Below are 25,949 nucleotides of genomic sequence, written 5' to 3'. Positions count from 1 at the left end.
CATCAAGTTTGACAATTTCAGTTCATAACCACTGCTCCTATTTTTTTTTTTTTAGACAGCTGGTGCTGGTAATGATTCTGTTGTTCTCATCTTTTGTATCTTTCCATGTTCCATTACTATCCCCTTTTGCCTCACACCATCATCCCTTTTGTCATTTGATAGCTCTCCTGCCTTCCACCATATCACAGACCTTCCTTCTGCACTTGTACTTGCTATAAACCTGTTACATCTGTAACGTTTTCCAGTTCTAAGGGCAGGTTACCAACCTGAAAGGTTAACTCTGGTTCTTTCTCCATGGCTGCTGCCTAATCTGCTGACTGTTTCCACCATTTTCTGTTTGTTACCTTCTCACTTATTTGTTTATCAGCTTCTGATGGGGGAGAATTCAATTTTGAGATCAAAAAGAATGCCTCTCTCAACACCGCAGTGCAGACCTTTGGGCCAGTTATGAAAGAAAGACTTGCTTTTATTATAGCACCTTCCACGACACCAGGACAACCCAAAATGCTTTTCAGCCCATGAAGTACTTTTTATGAAGTGTAGCAGCCAATTTGTGGGCGGCACAGTGGCGCAGTGGTTAGCACCGCAGCCTCACAGCTCCAGGAACCCGGGTTCGATTCCGGGTACTGCCTGTGTGGAGTTTGCAAGTTCTCCCTGTGTCTGCGTGGGTTTTCTCCGGGTGCTCCGCTTTCCTCCCACAAGCCAAAAGACTTGCAGGTTGATAGGTAAATTGGCCATTATAAATTGTCACTAGTATAGATAGGTGGTAGGGAAATATAGGGACAGGTGGGGATGTTTGGTGGGAATATGGGATTAGTGTAGGATTAGTCTAAATGGGTGGTTGATGTTCGGCACAGACTCGGTGGGCCAAAGGGCCTGTTTCAGTGCTGTATCTCTAATCTAAAATCTAAATTTGCGCACAGCAAGCTCCCACAAACAGCAATAAGTTAGTGACCAGATAGTGATATTGGTTGAGGAATAAATACTGATCAAGACACCAGGGCCGAACTCTCCTGTTCTTTGAAGTAGTGTCACAGAATCTTTTACGTCCAGCTAAAAGGATAGATGGGGCCTTGGTTTATCGTCTCATCTGAAAAATGGCACCTCCAACAGGGTAGCGCTCCCTCAGTACTGTGCTGGAACGTCTCTGGAATGGGACTTGAACACACAACCTTCTGGCTCAGAGGTGAGAATGCACTGAGCCATAGCTGACAAGGGTGGAGTCCGGTTACTGGTGAATCTTCAGCAGGCTGTTGTGTTTCTCACTGTCCACTGCTTAACATCTTAAAGAACAGGGGTCGGCAACGTGTCCATACACGGACACCAGTGTCCGTGGTAAAAGATTTTGAGGTCCCTGACTGGTAATGTCAGGGACGAAAAATTTCCCATTGGTTTCTTCAAACTGCTTTAAAAAAATTGCAAGTGTCAGTTTCACAACTGACAGGTGCTGGAAGTGGGAACAGCAGTTCTGAACTTCGGACAGATTCAGAGTTTTCTGGTGGGTTCCAGTTATTTTCAAAAGCCCGCTGAAAAACCAAATCTGTCCGAAGTTCAGAAATTGCCATTCCCATTAACAGTCAGAGAGAGGGAGCAGGGGGAAGAAAGAGACGGGATAGGGCTTGAGGGAGAGAGAGAGAGAGAGTGAAAGGGGAGAGAAAGAGATCACGATCACTCCTGATAGATGGACATCTACCCCAGTTCTCCCACTGCTACAAGAAGTGTGCAGGCAGTCATTGACTACTTGTGCAAGCAAAGACAATGCCAGGTATTTCAGTAAATAGGGAGAAATGTGTTTTAAATCAGACTGTATTTTGATGGCATTAGATTGGCAATACACTTTATATACATATTAATTGCCTCCATGTCCGTGGCTGAGTCAATAATTTTGTCAGATGTCTGTGGTGTAACATGTTGGTGCCTATCCCTGTTAAAGAAGTCTTTTTACTTGCTGAAGATTCCCATGACCCCTGTGCCTTGCTCTCCCCAGCTTATTTTACCCGATGCTATCATTCCTATTACAAGCTGGAAAGTGGTGTTTCCCCCAGCGACAAGTGAGGGAATCCAGCGCTGCACTTTAAATTTCAAATCAACTTTGGGTCTCTGCTGGCAGCAGGTTTATGAGGTACAAGTGTAGATTCCAATAGGAGCTTTAACAGAAAGGCGCTATATTGAAGCCACAGGGTTTATTTTAATAGGTCTGGTTTAGTAATGAACCATAGACTTGCTTCTTAGCTGAACTGACTGATGAGTTGCTTGTGGGAGCCCCCTGGCTCCTTTGCTGTGACAGATTATGGTGGGGGGAGTGGGGGTGTTGTGGGAGGGGCTTTTAGTTAAACACAGTCAACCCAGTGCTTCATTTTGGGGTTGAGGAGGGTGCAGGGGTTGATTTTAAAGATGTGGGTTTTGTAAGGTGCTTAGCTTCTCGCAGCTTGTGTAAAATTGATGAAATTCTATGTCTTGTTCCTACTTGATTTTTCCCATCTATCATACTGTTCTGATCCAATGACTCAGGTCAAATGAGACCTTTTTGGCTGGGAATATCAGCCAGTGATGGTCCATTTCACTCCTCCAGCCACCTCCTATCAATTTTAAAGGTGCTATGCTGGTAATGCAGGATCTATTAACACTGGAGGGAATTGGTCTTTCATTTTTCTCTCCCTCTCTTCTGGTTCTGCCCTTAAATTGGAAATTTCCTGAATTTTTTTTAAATCACTCTAAAGGTTTTGATATACCGATACTTACATTGATATAGCACCTTGTCACGTTGTTAAAACCTCTCAGCGCTTTACACAGTGGCGTAGTTTGACATGCAGTAACAGGCGTTCTGTACGCAATTGCAGCAGTCACTTTGAATAGTCTGTCAAGGCTCAACCCTGAACAACTGCAAATTAAGTGAGGTTCCATTGGCTGCATTCAAGAGGGAGAGGAAGAGAGAAACGTTTGGCAAGAGTGAAAATAACAGATGAGACCCGGTTAGGGACTTTGTCTCCATTCTCTCTTCAGGTTTCTCCTTTGTCTTCCTCTCCTGGAAACGGCGGGGATTATTTTGAGTTTGTGTGATTGTGTGTAGCAGGCAATATCAATCCAACCGCCCGTTATACATAGAATCATATCGTACAGGAGGAGGTCATTTGATCCATAGTACTTGTGCCAGTTCTGTAAAAGAGCTATCCAATTAGTCCCAATCCCCTGCTCTGTCCCCGTAGCCTGCAAGTTATTCCTCTGTGAATATTTTTCCAAATCCCTTTTGGAAGCTATTATGAATCTGCTTCCACTACCCTTTCAGGCAGTGCACTTCAGATCACAACAACTCGCAGTGTCTCTCCTCTAACATCTCTTCCAGGTTTCATTTCCATGGGGAGTGTGGTGTGGGAGGGAGTAGGGAAGGAGTGGGGTGTGTGGGTGGGGGAGTGCAGCATGTATCATTTTGAGGTGGGACTGCCTACTGCTAGCATAGTAGGTGCACCTTACCAATGATCCCTAGTTGATTTTTGGAACTTTCTGGTGACCACATTCTGCAGGTCTGGCAAGAACCATATGTTCAGTTTTAGTTACTGATGCATGAGGGAAGCATCCAGGTCTAGAACCGCTGCAGAAAAAGTCCACACGGCTGATCCTTAATTGGAACAAAACTCATATTCTTTACCTATGAAAAGAGGTGAATGAGAGGAGATCATATAGATGTATATAACATACTAGGTGGAATACTAAAGGCGAATGCTGAGTCACTATGTAGAGGATTTGAGGAGTGACTGAAAGGAGGAGAGAGGTTTAGAGAACAAATTCTTAGGGCCTAGGCAGCTGAAGACATGGCTGCCAATGAAGGAGTAAAGGACACTGGGGATGCGCAAAAGGCCACAATTGGAGGAGCCCAGAGATTTTGGAGGCTTGTAGGGCTGGAGGAGGTTAAAGGGATAGAGAGGGGCAAGGCCAAGAATGCAAGAAAGAGAATTTTAAAATTGAGGTGCTGCTGGTCAGGGAGCCCATGTAGGCCAGTGAGCACAGGGTTATGGGTGAGCAGGACTTGGTGCCAGTTAGGATACAGAGAGCAGATTATTGGATGAACTCAAGTTTATGCTGAGTGGTAGGTGGGAGGTCAGCCTGGAGAATATTGGAATAGTTGAGTTTGGAGTCAACAAGGGAGAAACCGGATCAGGGTTGGCTTGATGCCAATAACCTACCAATGCTTACAGTCCTGACTATTATATAATGAATAGTGCCTGACAATCCTGTCTATGAATTGCATCTTTATGCATGTTGTATTATCTGAAATTAGTGGCGTGGCTTCCACACTGCCCCAGCTTTTCATGTGAACTTCATGCTTTCCTGCTGGGCACACACACGTCGGAGAACTTTACAAATATGTCCTATGGATCCATTTTAAAAGTTTGGCTCCCATTTCCAAAATGGGCAAGGTGGTGGATACAGATTCAATAGTAGCCTTCAAAAAGCAATTGGATAAATTCTTGAAGGAAAATAAATTGCATGGGGAAAGAGCAATGGAGTGGGACTAACCAGAATGCTCTTTGAAAAAATCAGCAAAGATTCAATGGGCCAGATGGCCTCCTTCTATGCTGTACTAATCTGTGATTCAATGGTGTAGGGGCAGTTTGTGTCCAGCCACTGTTGGGAAAAGAGAAGTTTTGTTTTTAGTTGGAGACCCTTGGTCAGAGTTTCTTGCATGTTAAGCTGCCTTTCCCTTTTTTCCCCCCTGAACAATAATGGGCTTGCAGTGCTTTTCCCAGAGTTGTCTGTCTGATACTGAGGTGTGTATTTGATATGTTGACAGTGCTTCTACGTGAGGAGGTTTCCCAACTCCAAGAGGAGGTGCAGTGGCTAAGGCAGATGAAGGAAATGCTGACAAAGGAGCTGGAGGATTCGAACGCGGGGAAATCGGCTGAGATCCTGTCGGTGACTGAGCTGAAAGTGCAGCTTGCTCAGAAAGAGACCGAGCTGGCCCGAGCCAAAGAGGCCCTTCAGGGTGAGTGGACAGCTGTGCTTTGCAGTGGAACATGGGGACAATGAACTCCCACTAAATGTGTAACTGGCTTCTGTCTTTCAGTTGAGCAAACTATTTCCAGTAACATATACAGATCTAGGTTTGATCTCCAGTCCGTGCAGAATTACCTGATCTGAGCCAGGGCAGTGATCAGAGTACTATCATTAGCTTTTAGAGCCCTTAGAGAGGGAATAACAGTCCATCACTGTTCACTCTCCTGGTTGCTACCCTGTGACTTAGTGTGTGGGATCCACCTTGACTGTGATGCACTCTGTAGTTGAATAGCCACCCAGAACTCGCTGTGCAGGCTAGTACACAAAGAATGGCAACTTGGGTGGAGGGTCATAAGCTCATCATAGCAAGGGGTCAATGACTTTGAGAGAGGACAGGAGAAAATTGAGGAGAAATGCACAACAATATATGAGTGGGTGTTCCATGCTGTTGTGAGGCAGGCTGGAACATCTACTTACTCTTGTTTTAAGTTTCAGCTGTAAGCAGGAATTTTAATGAGTGAATTTGCAACTTTTGAAGCCAAAGAATATTGGTTGAAGCTACTTTGTGATAACTACTCGTTACTGTGTTTCTGTACAAATGGGGATGTGACAATTTCTGTACTTATCAGTCAGTAGTGGCATCATCAGGAACAACAACTTTGACACTAGAAGAATTGGTAATTGCCTCACTGCTGAGCTCAGATATTTGCCTACAATTTCAGTAATCCAATGTTGGTCTCTTCACTGCAAATAAAGTTGGTGGGGGGGGGTGGCGGAAACAAAGGGGTAACTCTGGGCGGCGCTGTGGCTAGCACCGCAGCCTCACAGCTCCAGCGACCCGGGTTCCATTCTGGGTACTGCCTGTGTGGAGTTTGCAAGTTCTCCCTGTGACCTCGTGGGTTTCCGCCGGGTGCTCTGGTTTCCTCCCTCAGCCAAAGACTTGCAGGTTAATACGTAAATTGGCCATTGTAAATTGCCCCCAGTGTAGGTAGATGGTAGGAGAATTGTGGGGATGTGGTAGGGAATATGGAATTAATGTAGGAGTAGTATAAAATGGGTGGTTGCTGGTCAGACTTGGTGGGCCGAAGGACCTGTTTCAGTGCTGTATCTCTAAAATAAAAAAAATATAACCTCCCAGCTCTGATGCCCCTTACCCTGATGAGCAGAAAATTCAGCCAAATAATTTCGAAAGGAAACCGAATTCTTGCGTTGTTCCTATGGAACCTGAAGTTCCCTCAGCAAAAAAAGCATGATGCCATTGAGAAGTACAGCCCAGGGAAGTCTTGGGTTGCATCTCTGGTCTGTGGCGGATTTTAACCGGGTCAGTAAAGTTGGGTAAAGCAAGCGGGAGAGGAAAAATCAGCTGGAGTTGCGGGATACTTGTGTGAAAGTGAGTGTGTATGTGCACGTGTGTTCGTGTGCCTACCAGTGGATGTTAGACTGCATGTCAGTCTGTATAGATATAGGGTAAGAACATTGTAAGGATCCCCTCCAATGCTTCTGATGGTCCAATATCACCCCTTCACCCTTACTCTCACTGTCTTAATCTCTCACATGAAGAGTGTCCCTGAGCACTCATTGCCCATGGAACTATACCCTAGCCTTCAGGAAAAGAGTGGGAAAAAATCAGTAATTTTGTTTTTAAATAGTGTAGCAGGCACAAAAGGCAGCGGAGTTGAAGGCACTGTTGCCAATTCTCGTGAAGCGATTCTCCTTTGACTTGTTTTTTGCTCTGTCTACACAAGGCATCGAAAACTCAACTCTTGAGGGAGGGTAGAGGGAATGATTTGAAGGACTTCTCCTGAGGACAACCTTCTCCTTTAATCTCCAATGATGTCTGTTCTTAATGAGACAATCTCCATTTCTTTTCTGTAGAAAGAGGAAAGGTTCGCAGGAAATCCAGTTTCATGCTATTTGTCACTTCAAGGAGACATTCCGGGTACTTGGGATAGTCAGGTCAATGCAAATATTCAACCAGAAAGTAGGTTTGTGCATTTAATGAGGAGCTAATTTTTCTAAAGTAAAGCTGCTGCAGTTTTATGTTGTGGAGTACCAAAATTAGATGGTTTTATCAAAGGGTCAGAGAGCAAAAGAAAATCTGGAACTACACAGAATCTAACAGCACTGAATTGTATGCCCAACAGCATACTTTTATGGAATTCTGTGCAATAGATTGGGCTGAAATCACCGATGTTCATGCACTTCAGGCAAAACAATATGGCTCACCGAGTGGGACTTTTCATCAGACTGGAGTCGGGCAGAGGGGAAAGCAAATCAGTTGGGTTTCCTGCTCCTGATCCCTACTTACTTAAAATGCATGCTTGAATGAGCATTGAGTGAGCACAGGTTCTGGCTTGGCTGTGATGCCCGCCCCCAAGGTTAAATAGTTTAGTCTCACAGGTACAGAATGACCACAGAGTCAAACCCCAGCAAGAGTCAGCACCTTCCGGAGAGTAGAGGAGAAAACCAGTTTAAAAACCCAGTGAACACAAAGCCAAACTGGTTATGTGCAACTTCCTGTTTGGAATCTGTCACCTTGGTCTACATCCCTGCTACAGCCTCCGATTCCGATGCAGCTGGTGGGAGTCTGTCTAAAAGTCTGGGTATGCTTCTGCTTTGCCGTGTGACCTAGATTTCTTTTACTTGCTGCAGTGTTGCCATTCCACATCCTGCCCTGGAAAGCCACAAGAGTGATAGTGGGTCAAGACGCCTGGACTCATTCTGCATCATCTTGGAAGCTCTTGGCTGACAGCTGGGTTTACTGAAGTGTTTTAAAATCCCCACACAATCAATGCAAGACTTTAAAAGCAAATCGATCCCATGTGGTTGCGAATGAATTTGTTTTCATTTACAAAATATAAATAGTTAGCTGTAGTTAACAGTAAGTTATTAGGCTGTGTGATTATCCAAATATCTGTTTCTGGTTGAATTCTTTCCCTGTGTCCTCTGTATTTTATGCTTTTAACTAGTGGCTCTCTGAATCTGAAGGCAGTGCTTCACGCTGAATACACTTCCACAGGTGTTGGTGCTTGCCAGTTACTTCATCCAAATAGCCATTCTTCATATGTGACCCATCAGAGTATCAATGGAGCATTCATCCAGAGGGGAACATTGCAGCCAACCCGATCTTGTCCTCCACCAGTCTCCACACACATGCATTTTACAGCAGAGGTCATTTGATAACGATTGGGACCAGCAAATCTGGCTGCTGTTTCTCCCCGCTCTGCCACGCCTTAGCTCAGGGGCACTGAGGCCAAATGTGTCTTCCCAGCTGAGATCAACTAACTCAGTGCAGACTGGGAATCTAACCTGGAGCCTTATTGTGTGCATGGTGGAGGTGCTAGTCTGGGGCCACTAGCCCTTCAAGAAAGTTCAAATAGAATTGACAAAGGACGAAAGGAGCTTCGCTGATTTAAGAATATCTATTTTGTTTCCCCATTGGGCACTGCACTGTGTCGAAGCATGATGAGATCTAGGGTCATGTGTGTCGTCTTCCAGTAATACTGTTGGGGGAGGCTGATTAACCTTAGTAGACCTACAGATGTTTCAGTAAACTTGTAATTTCAACAATACTGGTGTTACTTCGCCTCTCTCACACACTATCCAACTGCAAAAAGGTATGACTGTAATAAAGGAGGAAAAAAACCCAAAACTGACACAGCCAACTATAGAAGCATTAGTCTTCCATTTTATATGGAATAGTGGAATTGATTATCAGGAGTAATTTTGAGGTTTATCAGTACAACAATAATCTAGTTAATGAGAACAGAAAGTGCTGGAAATACTCTGCAGGTCTGGCAGCATCTGTTTAGAGAGAAACATGGATTCAGAAGGGGAAGATCCAGGCTGACCAACATCCTCGACGACTTCTTTCAGGAAGTGACAACCCAAGTAGGCTGTGGTTAGCCCTATGATGTGGTGTACCTCAGCTTCCGAAAGGCTCTAGCTAAAATTCCGCGTGATAATATAAAATGGGTGATATTCAGCTACATGTTATATGTCTCAATGGGTGTGAAAATCAGGAGAGATGTATAACAGGTGGTTGAATTGATACTGCCTGTTTTACACTGTTGCCCAAAGTCAATACCCAAAGAATGATCAATATGTGGAATTGATTTCCAACAAGAACAGCAGAGGCAAAATCTCTGAAAACATTCGGATGCTACAATGGGAAGATTTGAGGGCCTCTCTGTGTGATTGAATTGAGATGGGCGAAATGGCCTTCCTCATCCATAATTATCTGGTGATAGTGTGAAGAATGACTGAAATGTGTCTTTTTAAATGACATTCTCTGTTTCTAATTAGACCCTGAGAAGTTGTATTTAAGGTCTGTGTTGCTTATACAGCAGAATGATTATTTTTTTTTAGAAGTGAAGCACTCCTGCCCGATGGCTGGGTCAGTAAATATGCCAGTGTCAAAGGGCTAGATTATGAGCAAAGACTGGGGAAACTTGGGCTTTTCAACCTATGAGAAGGTGTCAGAGAGGTAATCCAGAGAAGAGGTACTAATTCCAAGTTCCTGCTACTGATTCCTATCCAGTATAGCCACTTTACCCTCCCTGCTGGAAAATTGGTTTGGATGTTGGGTGGATTGTTCCAGGCTTGGCTGTAATGTACCATCACTTCATAGAATCAAGGAATGTTTTTCAGCACAGTAACAGGCCATTCGGCCCATTAAGTTCGTGCCAGTGTTTTTCTTCAGCCGTTCTCATGTTCACTCCACATGCTATTGAATATATGTCTCCCTCAAGCAATTATCTAATTCCCTTTTAAAACAACTTGTGGCCTCTGCTTGGTTTGTAGCAGAGAATTCCAGATTCCAACCACCATCTTTCTAAAGTCCATTTTCATTGCCTTTATGGTTATCTTAAGTTTTTGACCTTCGTAACCATCTCACTGACCAGTAGAAACGATCTCTCACAGTTTACCCAATAATAACCCATCATAATCTTGGTTATAGGGATACCCATGTGGATGCCTATTGTTGGCACCAATGGAGCTGCAGGGGGAAAAAAAAATAAGCAGCAGAACAATTGGCACAAAGGCTGCTGAAAACATGAATGGCAGCTGGTAAAAGAAAGCTTTCAAGTCTATTCCTTGTACTTCAACTCTATGACCAGAAAGGCTTGAGTGAAATCAATGTTACCACGTTGACTGAGGTGATTAATGGAAGCCATTCATTATACAAATCAATCCACAGAACACCAGCACAGACTGCCTGCAGATAATATAGGAGGCGATAAAAAATTGCATTCAGCCAAATCCTGTAAAGGAATAGGGTATTTCTGCAGTTTCTTTATTGCACAACCCTGGGATGAAGGCCTGAGGCCCTGAATACAGGACAAAGATGAGGAGAAAGGAGGTCACAGGATGTGTTACCCCTGTCCGTTCCATCACATTATTCAATTACGTTCTTCTTTGCCTGCTTCCTGATCCTATTGCCATGAATTTTTCCAGACAATAACAGATCCAGCATCTTTCCGTCATTCCTGCATAACTTGCCACCCAGTCTATCACTTTTTTAATATAATCAGCGTCAGCATTCCTCTCTCTTCATATGCTTGGTTCAAGGACTCTTTCATTAATCATTCTTCTTGTCCAACTGATTGTCAGCCTACGTCTGCAATAGCAGACTCAAATGTGTCCGGTCGTTCTGTTACTTCAGGGTTCAAGGTCCAGTTTCACATCTATACAATCCTGCTGGGGATATACACTTTATCTACTGGGGTTAATCTATCTCTGGTATATTGTGAGGTTCGCCAGCTCCTCAGAATCAGCTGTCCATGGGGTGGAATAGTCAACATCTGTTGTGTTTATTTTCCTTTTAATTTCCTTGTACCCCTTTCCTAGCTCCTGTTTCATTTCTGTTCTACCACACCATATGAGGACACTGTTCTAACATGAGGGGCATCACATGCAAACCCAATTTTGTCATCACAACATGTACAATTTTCAGCAGGAGTCATTGAACAGCAATCAGGAACTTGGGCTGATTTATTTCCTCTCCTTGTCCAAGGCTCCAGTTGCCACTACAGCTGAGATCAACTAGCTCAACACAGGCTTAAGGGACCTGCAACCTGCTTCATCTCATTCGCAGAGACCTGGGTGTAGTTCTGCCAAAAAACACTCAAGGCCAAGAGCACTGCAGGAAACAGAAAATAAGTACTTGTAACATGTTCCCAATTTGCAGGATGTATGGAGTAAATGATTACTCCCAAACTATTTAAAACATGGCAGCATTTACATTCAGCTCCTTGCTTTGAGGTATCCATAGCAACCTCCGGGAGGATTGTGGTGCCTCAGCAGTGGAGCAAGAGCAGTATTTAGCATGAACAATTGTAATCCACTCCTAACACACACTGTAAATGTAGCTGCTGCATTGCATCAGTAACAGGTATGTGCAAATCTTTAAAAAAAATGGCAAAACAGCATTGTGGTTGAGTTGATAGATCCCATTAACCAGTGCGTACGTGCCTCTGGCTGACCTTAATTGCATCCTTGCTTCGCTGTGGTGGGTGTACTCTACATTTGACCATGACCAGCTCTTCATGCATTTCTGCCCTGATAGAAAGAAAGACTTGCTTCTATATAGCACCTTTCACATCATCAAGAAGCCCCAATGTGCTTTATAGCAATGAAGTACTTTTGAAGTATAATCAATGTTGTAATATAGGGGAAACAGCAGTATTTAAGATGGGGGAAAATGGCTGTTTTGGTGGGATGGTTGGAGGTGGGTGATGTGATGACACCTCCTGGAATGCAACCAACCAGAATTGGCAACCCTAAATGGACAATAAATACAGCATTGGTAATGCCGCCTGAGAATAAACAATACAAAAAGATAACGAGTTTCCAGTATATCCGTTCTTGGCTTTTTGTATAATACTCAAAAGGAAAAATTAACTGAGATCGCATATTTAGCAAGCTTAGTGTTTTAAGCAAGAAGAGCCCCGCATTTTAAAGTTTAGTGCCTAGTCTGATATGGAGAAAAATCCTCCAAATGGTGCTTCATTGCCAAAGGTATTCACCTGCCCCATCTCCTGGGACGATGCCAGATGCTGTCATTGCTGCAGCTGTGCAGAATGGGTATAAACCATAGCAAGCGACTAAGCAGCAACATGAGGCAAGTGCAGTCATTCAGAGAGGCAGCTGCAGAATGATTGAGTTTGATGGGAATGCAAATACTGCAATCTGGCCTCTGTTGAGAGTCTGAATAAATCCTGATTGAAAAGCACAGGTTGTTGGCTAAACAGGTACATCAGGGCTGAGCTCAAAATCATGTTAATTCCTCACAGTGGACATGGATTGATCCATAATCCACCTTTGCTATACTCTCTGTCACTTTTAGCCCACTGCCAGAATGGGTATTATTATCGCTGAAATATATAAATGCACTGGTTCAGTGGCAGCACCCTGTCCACTCTGAGTCAGAGGGTCATGGGTTAAGTCTCACTCTAGAGACTTGAGAACATAAACTAGATGGACAGTTTCGTGCAGTACTGAGGGAGTACTGCACTGTCGGAGGTGCCGTCTTTCCTTATATGATGGCCGGCACGGACACGATGAGCCGAAGGGCCTGTTTCTGTGCTGTATAACTCTATGACTCCTCTCAGGTAGGTGTAAAAGATACTATGGTACTATTCAAAGAGGAGCAGGGGAGTTCTTCCCGGTGTCCTAGCTAATATTTACCCCTCTGGTCAGTGACACATTGCTGTTTGTGGGACCTCAGCCTTCAGGCTGAGGCCGCGCTGTTTACAGGGAACGTGTCCAGGACAATCCTGGAGGGTTGGCAACCTTGTGTCCATTCCTGTGTGTCAGTTTGTCTCATTAAGCTCCCGTGAAGCAACTGGGACGTCTTACTACATTAAAGGCACTGATAAATGCAAGATTTTGTTTTAGTTGCCCTGAGAAGTTGATCTTAGGCCTTCTCCTTGAATCACGGTAGTCCTTGTGAAGATGGTGCTCCCATAATAGTGTTGGGTAGGGAATTTGTGGCATCGAAGGGAGTAGGCATGGGAGGGAAACAAATGTCTTAAAGAGGAAGGACACTGGATGAAGCACAGGCATTGTTCAAAGGACTTTCCTTTTCCACATTGAGAAAAGAAAGAGTAACAAAATCTGTAAACTTTCTAATCTGCATGGAAACGCACCATACTGGGTTTCTCTCGCTCCATGACATATTCGAAGAAGATCTGTCGTGAAGTGGTTTTATTGAAAAGAATGAGGGTAGGAACTGTTTCAGACAAGTCCAAGACCTGGAAGCCACCTGGGTATACTTCAATGGAGCCGTTTGATGCACAGGGCAGCCCCTGTCACTGATGTCACACAGAGCAAGCTAGCAGGGAGGATCTTTGTGCAGGTTAGAAGGTTGATGTGTTTTTTTAAGAAGAAAATGTCAAACCAGGTTTGAAATGTCCTACATGTTTCCATTATGAATTAATAATTTAAATCAAAGGATCCATCATGTGCTTTAGCAGGTGACAGCCACCTGGGCTGTCTGAGGGGTCTATGAGCTACAGCTTTTTAAGCAGGCCCCAAACATTAAATGAGACAGTTACTGCCTGGAAAACATCAAGAGGGAACCGCTCTTGTTTCATGGTTCAAGCCTATAGCTTGTTATGTAATTTTGCCTTGATGTTATTGGAGGAACGTGACCTCTACAGTTCAAACCCATAACACAACTAACATGAAATGAAATGAGCCAGTGTCCTGATTATCTTGTCTGATTAATTCTTTATCCATTTTATAATTTGGTTTAATCAATGGAGTATGTAATTACCAGGCCACTCTCCAACCACTGTACACTCCATTTAGAGATTCAGCCACAGCTGTACTAGTGCTCTATTATGGAGACCTTCTATCTATAATTGGATCTGGTAGATTGGATGTGTAATTAGTTGAGATTTCCCCCCCACTAACGACCCTACAGCCCATTAGTGTCGGTGAACAGCCATTGTTTTTCTCCGCTTCTGCTCCATTCTGTGTCGTTGAATGGTTACATAGCTGCATTGATTTCCAATCATTACTGCAATTGATCCAAATCTAGCAAATGAATTTCGAACTCTTTGTCGAGTGTGCCCTGATCTATTTGGGTTTTAGATGACTCACCTTGGGACTAATCAGGGATGAGTGTTGTATATTTTTAAGATTGTGGTTTTATTTTTTTGGCCAAATCTCTCCGCTCCTCCTCTTGTCCTGAAGGCCGGCACTTGCTGCGAAATAGTTACCTGGTTTCATGTCACAGCCTATATAACTGTCGTCCATCTATTCATTTGTGGTGGGCATCACCGTTGAGGCCAAATCAATTCACAGTCACGAATGCATGTGCATTTTCCATGACAACAGTGACGACAGTAACAACAGCACGCATTTATATATTATCTTTAATGTAAAATCAGCATTCAACATACTTCTCAAAAGAAATAAAAGCAAAATACTGCAGATGCTGGAAATCTGAAATAAAAACAAGAAATGCTGGAAATACTCAGCAGGTCTGGCAGCATCTGTGGAGAGAGAAGCAGAATTAACGTTTCAGGTCAGTGACCCTTCTTCAGAACTATCAGATATTAGAAATGTGAAAGGTTTTAAGCAAGTAAAGTGGGGTTGGGGCAAGAGATAACGAAGGAGAAGGTGTAGTTAGGACAAGGTCACAGAGAAGGTCATGGAGCAAAGGCAAACAATATGTTAATGGTGTGTTGAAAGACAAAGCATTAGTACAGATAGGGTGTTAATGGACTGAAAACTGAACACGCCACAAGCACAAACATGCTGAGTATTTCCAGCATTTCTTGTTTTTACTTCACAAAAGAAAGACTTGCATTTATATGGTGCCTTTCACAGGCCGTCCCAAACCGCTTCATAGCCAATGAAGTGTAGTCACTGTTGTAATGCAGGCAGCCAATTTGCACACACAAAGCTCCCACAAACAGCAATGTGATAAAGACCAGATAATCTCTTTTTGTGACATTGATTGAGGGATAGATATTGGTCAGGACACTGTTCTTTTTCCAAACAAATGCTATAGGAACTTTTACGTGTACCTGAGAGGGCAGACAGGGCCTTGGTTTAACATCTCATCCGAAAGATGGCACCTCCAGCAGTGCAGCACTCCCTCAGTACTGTATCAGCCTTGATTTTTGTACTCTGGTCCTGGAGTGGGATTTGAACCCACAAACTTGTGACTCTCAGGCATGAGTGCTACCAACTGAGACATGGTAGAGTGTTTTTGGCGGGGGCTAAAGACGACGGTTTTAATCTTCCCAGTGTTCAACTGGAGGAAACTGCAGCTCATCTAAGACTGGATGGCAGACAAGCAGTCGGACAACAGAGACAGTGGTGAAGTAGAGCTAGATGTTGTCAATGTGCATATAAAAGCTGATCCCATGTATGCAAATAGTATTTCTAAGGGGTAGCACGTAGATGAAGAGGAGGAGGGGATAGATCCATGGTTCGACAGAGAGGGTGGTCTCTGGAGATGCATAGCAGGAAGGACATAGGACATAGGAAGATCGGAACAGGAGGCCATTCAGCCCCTCAAGCCTGTCCCGCCATTTAATGAGATCATGGCTGATCCGTGGCCTAACTCCATATACCTGGCCCATATCCCTTAATATCTTTGCTTAACGAAAATTTTAAATCTGAGATAGATAAATTAACAACTGTTCGAGCTTCAACTGCTGTTTATGGGAGAGAGTTCCAAACCTCTACCACCCTTTCCGTGAAGAAGTGCTTCCCAACATCTCTCCTGACAGTCTGGTCCTAATTTTTAGACTATGCCCCCTAGTTTTAGAATCTCCAACCAGTGGAAATAGGTTAGCTTTATCTAGCCTGTCTTTTCCTCTTAATATCTTGAAGACTTCAATCAGATCACCCCTTAACCTTCTAAATTCTAGCGAAAACATGCCTAATTTGTGTAATCACTCCTCGTAACTTAACCCCTGTAGTCCAGGTATCACTCTTGTAAACCGACATTGCACTCCTTCCTAAGGAAGGAAGTACTCCAAGTGGGGTCTAACCAGGGTTTTGTACAGCTGCAGCATAACCTCTGTGCCTTTATACTCCAATTCTCTGGATATAAAGGCTAGCATTCCATTAACCTTTTTGATTATTTTCTGCACTTGCTCGTGGCATTTTAAAGATCTATGCACCTGAACTCCCAAGTCTCTTTGGACATCCACTGTACTTAACCTCTTCCCATTTAGAAAGTACCTTGCTCTATCCTTTTTTGGTCCAAAATGGATAACCTCACACTTGCCTGCATTGAAATCCATCTGCCACAGTTTTGCCCACTCACCTAGTTTGTCAATATCTCTTTGCAATTTTATGCTATCATCTAGACTGTCTACAATGCCGTCTAACTTTGTATCATCAGCAAATTTGGATATATGACTTACTATGCCATCATCCAAGTGGTTAATGAATAATGTGAATAATTGAGGCCCCAACACAGATCCCTGCGGGTCACCACCGGTTACATCCTGCCAATCAGAGTACTTATCCATTACCCCACTCTCTGTCACCTACCACTCAACCAACTTTCTAACCATGCCAATAATTTGCCCTCAACTCCATGAGCTTCTACCTTAGTTAACAGTCTCTTATGTGGGACTTTATCAAATGCCTTCTGGAAGTCCATATAAATAACATCCATAGACATTCCCCTGTCCACTACCTTAGTCACCGCTTCAAAAAATTCAACGAGATTTGTCAGGTATGACCTTCCCGTCATGAATCCATGCTGGCTGTCCCTGATTAACTGAAATTTTTCTAGGTGTTCAGTCACCCTATCCTTGATTATAGACTCCAGCAACTTCCCCACCACAGATGTCAGGCTAACTGGTCTGTAATTTCCTTGGTTCCCCCTTTCACCCTTCTTAAAAAGTGGAGTGACATGTGCAACTTTCCAATCCAGAGGGACCACTCCTGAATGTGGGAAACTCTGAAAGACTATAGTTAGGGCATCTACAATGTGCTCCCCTACTTCCTTTAACACCCTCAGATGGAAACTGTCAGGTCCTGGGGATTTCTCACTCTTTAGTTCCATTAATTTCCTTGTTACTGATGTTTTATTTACGTTAATTGTATTAAGCCCCTGTCCCCTATCGGCTATTAATTTTTTCGGGACTTCCGGCAAGTTATCCTCCTTTTCAACTGTAAATACTGAGGCAAAGTAATTGTTCAACATGTCTGCCATTTCCCCATTATCAATGACAATATCTCCATTTTCAGCTTTTAGTGGGCCTACGTTGCTCTTGACCACCCGTTTTCCCTTTATGTAACTATAAAATTTCTTCTTATTGATTTTGATGTCCCTTGCAAGTTTCCTTTCATAATCTCTTTTAGTAGCTCTTATAAACTGCTTTGTGACCCTTTGCTGGTCTTTGTATCGATCCCATTCGGCCGGATCTGTGCTGCGTTTTGCATTTTTGTAAGCCATTTCTTTTCATTTTATGCTATCCCTAATCTCTTTAGTTGTCCATGGCTGTTTTTTCTGTGAAGTGGAGCTTTTTCCTCTCAGGGGTATATACTCGCTCTGTATTTCGTTAAATGTTTCTTTAAATATTCCCCACTGTTCTTCAGTTGTTTGACCCATTAACAGCAGTTTGACTCATTAAGAGCAGCCATTGCTGGAGACTCTCTGGCTACGATTGGATACAAGTGAAACCAAGTGAGGGCAGTCCCACTGAGCTGAACAACAGAGGAGAGGCTTTAGAGGAGGATGCTGTGTGGTCATTCGTGTCGAAGGATGAAGAGAGGTCGAGGAGAATGAGGAGGGTTTGTGCACCACAGTGGCCGTCACAGAGGATGTCAGTCATGACTGTGGCAGGGGGTGGAAACCAGATTGGAGCGATTTGGAGAATGAAGTTGGGGGGAAAATTGAGCATTTGGAGTGACTGAATTGCAATCAGGAACAGAAAATCTATCCAAACTCATATTGACACAGACTGAGAATCGAGCGAGGGAACTGACTCAGTGCCACCCCATGAATTGCATTTATTCAAATCACTTTGCAGTCCAAAATCTGCAGCTGTACCAAAAACTCAATCTGATTACGGAGGGAGCTAAACCCAGATAGGAACATTTGTACAAATCCTTTTTTAAATGAGATGCACTGAGTCTGAGTAATCGTCTTTAATAAGTAATTTAATCTGCATCACCAGTTAGGCAATAGGAGCATCTGTGACCAATAATCAGGTACTAAGACATTACATGAGCTGTTGCTGAACATGACAGACTCTACACAACAGCGACTTGTGGGTGCCTCTGGCTATCACCAACTGTCATTCGAAAACTGGAAGAAGAAGCAGGGTAAGAATGGGGCAGGGATTGGGATCAGTGCCTGATTCCCTTAATCACCACCAGACTCAACTATTCCAAACCTCTCTTGGCCAGTCTCCCATGATCCACCCTCCATAGTCTTCAGGTCGTTCAAAACTCTGCTACTCTTATCCTATGCCATCACCCATGTTCTTGTGACTTAAATTAGCTTGGTCCCAAACACCTCCAATTTAAAATTCTCATCCTCGAGTTTAAATGACTTTGTGCTGTGGCACCTCCCTATCTCTGGAGCCTCCAACAGGCCTACAACATAACCCCAGCTCTCTATTCCTCTGATTTTGGCCTCTTGTACATCCCCATTCTTTTGTCCTACCACTGGCAGAACTGTCTTCAGCAGTCTAGGCCCTACATGCTGGAATTCAAGAACAACTTGTGTTTCTAGGAGCATTATCAAACAAAATTTGACACCAAGCCACATAAGGGCATATTAGGACAGGTGACTAAAATCATGGTCAAAGAGATTGGTTTTAAGATGCGTCATAAAGGAGGAGAGTTAAGTGCGGAGGTTTAGGGAGGGATTTCTAGAGCCTAGGGCTTAGGCAGCTGAAGGCACAGCTGCCAGTGGTGGAGTGATGAAAATCAGGGATGCGCAAAAGGCATTCTCCCCACAAACCTCTCCCCCTTTCCACCTCCCTGTTCTCCTTTAAGTCCCTCGTTAAAACTCTTATTTGACCAGGCTATTGGTCAGCCATCGCAATATGTCCCTGTTTGACTTGACGTCCATTTTGTTCATTACACCTCTGTGCAGCACCTTGAGACAGTTTTGTACATGTTAAGTTTAAGTTTTTGTTTATTGCAACAGTCATTGAAAACCTGAACCATTAATAACTCCTCCACATCAAGGGAGTCAGCAGCAACGTAAGAACATAAGAAATAGGAGCGGGAGTAGGCCATTCAACCCCTCAAGCCTGCTACACCATTCAGTAAGAACATGGCTGATCTGATTGAGGCCTTAACTGCACTTTCCTGCCTGCCCCCCCATATCCCTTGACTCCCTTGCAGATCAAAAATCTGTCCAACTCAGCCTTGAGTATATTCAATGTCCCAGCCCCCAATGCTCTCTGGGGTAGAGAATTCCAAAAATTAATGTCCCTCTGAGAGAAGAAATTCCTCCTCATCTCTGTCTGAAAAGGGAGTCCACTTAATTTGAAACTGTGCTCCCAGTTTTCGATTTCCCCCATAAGGGGGAGCATCCTTTCAGCATCTACCCTCAGAATCTTATATGTTTCAATAAGATCACCTCTCATTCTTTTAAACGCCAATGAGTATAGGCCCAACCTGCTCAACCTTTCCTCATAAGACAACTCCTTCATCCAAGGATCCGCTAAGTGAACCTTCTCTGAACTGCTTCCAATGCAAGTATATCCTTCTTATGTAAGGAGACCAAAACTGTACGCAGTATTCTAGGTGCGGTCTCACCAAAGCCCTGTACAGTTGTAGTAAGACTTCCCTACTTTTATACTCTATCCCCCTTGCAATAAAGGCCAACATTCCATTTGCCTTCCTAATTACTTATTGTATCTGCATGCTACTTTTCGTGATACATGTGCAAAGACACTCAGATCCCTCTATACTGCAGCATTCTGTAGTCTCTGTCCATGTATATTAATTATGCTTTTCTATTCTTCCTGTCAAAATGGACGACCTCCATTTTCCCACATTATACTCCATATGCCAAATTTTTGCCCACTCACTTAACCTATCTATATCTCTTTGCAGACACTTGTGTCCTCCTCACAACTTGCTTTCCTATCTATCTTTGTATCATCTGCAAATTTGGCTACAATACATTCCAAGTCATTAATAAAAATTGTAAATAATTGAGGCCCCAGCACTGATCCCTGTGGCACTCCACTAGTTCCAGTTCGCCAGCCTGAAAATGCCCTATTTATCCGGACTCTCTGTTTCCTTTATCCATGGTTATATATCACCCGCAACAACATGAGCTCTTATCTTGTGCAGTAACCTTCTATGGCACCTTATCGAATGCCATTTCGAAATCCAAATACACTACATCTACTGGTTTCCTTTATCCACCCTGCTTGTTACATCCTCACAGAACTCTAATAAATTTGTCAAACACAATTTTCCTTTCATAAAACCATGTTGACTCTGCTTGATTGTATTATAATTTTCTAAATGTCCTGCTACTACTTCCTTAATAATGGATTCTAGCATTTTCCCAATGACATGTTCGGCCAACTGGCCTATAGTTTATTGCTTTCTGTCGTCTCCCTTCTTTCTTGAATAGCGGTATTACGTTTGCAGTTTTCCAATCTGCTGGGGCTTTTCCAGAATCTAGGGAATTTTGGATTTTGAATTTACAACCAATGCATCCACTATCTCTGCAGCCACTACTTTTAAGGATGCAGTCCATCAGGTTCAGGGGACTTGTCAGCCTTTAGTCCCATTAGTTTTCCCAGGGCTTTTTCTCTGCTGATAGTGATTGTTTTAAGTTCCTCCCTCCCTTTTGCCTCCTGATTTTCTAACATTCTTGGGATGATTTTTGTGTCTTCTACTGTGAAGACAGATACAAAATACTTGTTCAAAGCCTCTGCCATTTCCTCGTATCCTAATATTAATTCCTCAGTCTTACCCTCTAGGGGACCAATGCTCGCTTTAGCTACTCTTTTCCTTTTTATATATTTGTAGAAGCTTTTACTATCTGTTATTATATTTCTTGCTTGTTTACTCTCATACTCTTATTTCTCCCTCTTTCTTTAGTCAACCTCCACTAGTTTCTAAAATTTTTCCAACCTTCTGGCCTACTACTAATCTTCACAGCATTCTACACCTTTTCTTTCAATTTGATATCATCCTTAACTTCCTTAGTTAGCCATGGATGGCGGCAAAAGTTTGAAACATGTTTGAAATTCCAAACTTTGGATGTCAGAAATGCATTTTAGAAATTTCCACAACTCACTGCTTGGACCATTCAACACGGGACAATGTGGTTAAGGAGCAGACAGGGCAGTCACCCTCGGCTTGCCTTGCGATTTTAGTTACTGCACCATGTAACCAGTTGGCTTGGTTTGTGAGCGTCCGTTTATGCTGCACTTGTCTGCAGCCTCATCCTCTTAGACTGACTGATACCAATATCATTGGCTGAGTTTCTACACCTCTAATTTCTGACAGAATGCTTTGTATTGATGAAAGATTACACAAGAAGCTGTTCAGAATACAGCTGTGGGTGTTCTGACTTTCACAATGGATTGTATTCTGTGTCCCATCCCGTTCGTTCGTTCTCGCTCTCTCGCTCTCTCGCTCTCTCGCTCTCTCACTCTCTCACTCTCTCACTCTCTCACTCTCTCTCTCCCTCTCTCTCACATTCACTCACTCAGTCACTCAATGTTAGGACTCATTCCACGATCCCTCTCTTATCTCTGTTTTCCAACCTCCCCACACACACTCACACTCTCTCTCGCTCTCTCTCTCTCTCTCACATTCACTCACTCAGTCACTCAATGTTAGGACTCATTCCACGATCCCTCTCTTATCTCTGTTTTCCAACCTCCCCACACACACTCACACTCTCTCTCTCTCTCACAGTATATTAGGGCTCATTCTGTGATCCCTCTCTCATCTCTGTTTTCCAATCCCCTCTCCCTCCCTCCCTCTCTCTCCTCTCTCTCTCAGCCACACGCGCGCACACACACAATCATTTTGATCTCCCTATTGCCAGTCAACATTGGTAAGGTCAGTGTTTCTCTGCCCTTTTCTCTCTTGTTTCGCTCAGTGCGAGTGGGTGAGAGGATCAAGGCCGCGATGTTGTAGCCCTATCTCTGACCCATGAACCCTTTGACATGTCTTCTGTGCTTGAAGCATGGGTGTCACAGAATTAGATCTGTAATGTGAACTTTTTTAACAAAGCAAAGAGCCATGGCCTATGGTGCAGGACATCACCAGGGTTGAAAGGAATTGAAGAGACAATGAGGTAAATCAGGAAGTAAGGGTTACATGATGCCAAGCTCAGCTTTGAAGGTCTGGTGGTTGTGGCAAAAGGGAAAAACTCAGATCCTGTGAAAGTAGGAGTTACAGTAGGAGACAATGCGATGAGTCTTGATTATAATACGGTGAGGATTCAGGGAAAAGTATGTAGTCTGATGTATTTGTAGCTTAGGAGAGACAAAGGATGAAAGCTCCGAGGAGCACCGATTGTACTAGTATTGATAACAGACCAGAAAGGGTGTGACAGCGAGAGGGGGTGGAAAGTGGAGGTCAGAGGGATCACACCCTGGGTGACATGACCTCCTGCTGCGTGCCCTTCTTCCCCATTCCTGCTTCTCCCCCTTCCAGCGTCTTGCATGACCTCTGTTCATTCTCTAAGTCAGGCTGCATTCCAAGGGGATCGCCTACTAGTGCACCCAAGTCTGTAAGCAACTAATTTATGTAGAAACCTTGAAGTCAGCATAAAGTTCTTCACCTGCCCAACCACTTACTGTAGACTTTTGAAACTTGAAACAACTATAGAAAGCACCAAACACTTGTAGAATCGTAGCATCAGCCAGAAGACATTAGCTAGCAATTGACCTGTAAGTAGTTGATGTTCCCTTTAAATAGCGTTGGTGGGAAGCTTCTTCTCGCTGCTGAACAGGTATTTAGCTATGTGAGGTTAAGAGAGACTGTAAACTAGAGCTTTGATCTCTGAAATGGCACCGTGGGCATCAAATCAGCATGGTGCGCTGATTCATGTCGTGATCTGCCTGCTTTGGATGATTCTGGTGGGCATTCAATTCAGGCTTGCTAATGCCTGCACCAACATGGCGCCTGTCATAATTCACCCCTTAAGTGCGTGTGTGTGTGCAAACACTATTGAGGAACGCTCGTCGTGCCCAAAAAATTAGCACTAACGAGCCTAATTTCTTGCACAAAGCAGCAGTTGAAAGATACAGCGATCCAGCCCAACTATTGGACTGTGGTGGCAACAGAAGGATGTCAGCACTGGGTCTTATAATCTGCAGTAAGTTGATGGATGTTAAATGGAATCATCAGCAAAAGTGTGGGTAGGGTTGGATGAAGAGCAAGGGAAGGAACAGAGTGGAAGAGAGGACAGAGCCCTGAGGAACCCCGGGGTTAATTGACCTAGAGGGTGTGCCGCTGACTGAGAAATTTGTGAGGAAAATCTGTAACTGTGGTGGGAGGCCATATGATGGTAACGTATTTAGAGGTGCCCAATGCCAGACTATGTTAGTGCCTTGGGACATGTGCAAAGCAATAATAGGTGATCCACCAAAGTGTCGAAGAGCAGCAGTCACACACCATAACACACACAGTGAAATCACCAAGGAAACCGCCATGCTAAAAACCATACTGGCAATCGTGCATTAGGCCGAAACTTTGAAGGATATCAACTTTAGGAAGTCCTGATGTAAAAGCAAATGATCAAAGTATAAGGAGGATCACCTTCCTTAGGGATAGAGTGTAGTGAAGGAAGTTTTCAAGGAATAAAAACAAGAAATGCTGGAACCACTCAGGTCTGGCAGCATCTGTGGAAAGAGAAGCAGAGTTAACGTTTCGGGTCAGTGACCCGAAACGTTAACTCTGCTTCTCTTTCCACAGATGCTGCCAGACCTGCTGAGCGGTTCCAGCATTTCTTGTTTTTATTTCAGATTTCCAGCATCCGCAGTATTTTGCTTTTATTTTTAAGTTTTCAAGGAGATGGAATGTGGGAGTAAGAGGAAGAACATCTGGTGCATCTGTGACATTTAAATTGCACCCCAAATTCCTCGAGTTTGGAGCAGCAGACAGCAGTCCCATTGTTTAAATGTTGTGCTTTGTAAGAGGTGAACTGTACTGCCAGTCTGTGTGTGGGCTGAGGACTTCACCTGCTGGAAACCATGGAAAATGGCTGCCATTGTGTTGCCACTGCCAGAGGGTTTGGCAAAGATCCTTAGAGTTGAGGCCTGACCACTTCATTTATCTCAGCACTGTTAGATCTGGTGTCTGAGGGTAAACTAAAAGGAACATTAGTGCAGTAAACAAAAGGACCGATTCACTTGTTAATTCTGCTGATTGGGCATCACTTGGGAGTGTTTCATGCTGATGCTTGCACCAAAAACAAACGTTCTAGTTACCTAGAACTTACATAACTCGTCTTGATTAGCACAAAGGTCCCACACAAGGAGGGGAAAAATAATGTCATTGTAACAGTTTTGATTCTTATGTTTATACCTCAGAGATTGCAACTCTCAGGGCAGCAAAGACCTATGCCAAATGATCATGTAAATTCGTAGGAAGCAGGTTATTTGCCTTGCGTGAGTGTTTGTTGCGGTGTATTTGAGATTTGAAGTGCAGAAAGAGACAGAGGCTGCAAACTGAGTGCTGGTCATTTTTATCTGCAGTTGATACAGTGCGATGGTGCCTCAGCACCCCTTGAGGCCCTTGAAGGTAGTAATGATGACCTGAGTGCCTCTGTCATACTGACAGGCTCATTTCAGATGAGGCGACAGCTGCCTCCCCTCAACTTCCTGCTGCTAGCACTCCTGATGTGGCTTTCTGGATGTAACATGAAATGTTTGCCTTGTTGGACTGCTCTTTGGAACTGTTGTCCGTCAGCAAGTCAGTTGAACAAAACACAATCACGTCAGAAAGTGAGGTCGAGCGATGCATGGAACCAGCTCCGCTCAGAATTCGTGTTTAGTCACAGACAAATGGCTTCTATTCTCAGGTTCGAACAAAAGGGACAGTATTTGAAAAGCTGCCCTAAAGGAGTGGGTTTTTAATCTCATTAGAGATCAAAACTCAACAGCCTTGTCTCTTCCCAGCCTTCTGTTGAAGTTCAAAGCCTCTTATCCTTTTATGATGATTAGTGTTTCCTCACCAACATCGAACTCCAGGAAAAGGTGACCACTTTTCATTTGGCTGATGGCCAATGAAAATGAAGAAATAAAAAATGGTTTGCTGTATTGAAAAAAATTGAAGGGGTAAGGATATTACCAAATTGATGCACATGTAGGCCACAATCCAAACTTGAGTGCACAGTCTGGAAAAACCTATTAACTGGTGCACAAATCAGTACCCATAATGGTAGCCATGCAAACTAACCAATTGTTGTAAAAACCTATCTGGTTCACTAGTGCCCTTTAGGGAAGGAAATCTGTTGTCCTTGCCAACCTTAGCCTATATGTGACTCCAGACTCACAGCAAGGTGGTTCACTCTTAACTGCCCTCTGAAATGGCCTAGCAGTTGTATCAAACTACTTACAAAAAAGCATAATAACAAAACCAGACAGATCACCTGGCATCCACCTAGGAACTGAACACAACAAAGGCACACACAGCCCAGTCAACCTGCAAAGTCCTCCTCATTAACATGCCAAAATTGGGAGAACTGTCCCACAGACTAATCAAGCAACAGCCTGATCTAGTCATACTCATAGAATCATACCTTTCAATCAACATCCCAGACTTCTCCATCACCATCCCTGGGTATGTCCTGTCCCACTGGCAGGACATACCCACCAGGGGTGGCGACGTTATGTTATACAGTCGTGAGGGTGTGGCCTTGGGAGTCCTCAACATTGACACCAGAGCCCATGACGTCTCATAGAATCAGGTGAAACAGGGCAAGGAAACCTCCTGCTGATTACTACCTACCACCTTCCCTCAGCTGATGAACC

At 43.7% G+C, this 25,949-nt stretch overlaps 1 protein-coding gene across 2 annotated transcripts in view; it reads left to right on the top strand.

The window, feature by feature from the left end:
• The window catches only part of LOC137352210 (kazrin-like), a 528,676-nt gene that overhangs the window by 461,360 nt on the left and 41,367 nt on the right, over positions 1 to 25,949 (top strand). For both annotated transcript variants that reach the window (XM_068017431.1, XM_068017432.1), the window contains exon 5: positions 4,790 to 4,981. In XM_068017431.1, the coding sequence (XP_067873532.1) occupies positions 4,790 to 4,981 (192 nt within the window). The remainder of the gene's footprint in view (positions 1 to 4,789; positions 4,982 to 25,949) is intronic.

The sequence above is a fragment of the Heterodontus francisci genome, chromosome 37, assembly GCF_036365525.1.
Source record: "Heterodontus francisci isolate sHetFra1 chromosome 37, sHetFra1.hap1, whole genome shotgun sequence".
Classification (NCBI taxonomy): Eukaryota; Metazoa; Chordata; class Chondrichthyes; order Heterodontiformes; family Heterodontidae; genus Heterodontus; species Heterodontus francisci.
Note: the sequence above shows the minus strand (reverse complement) of the source record. Positions and strands in the feature narration are given on the sequence as shown.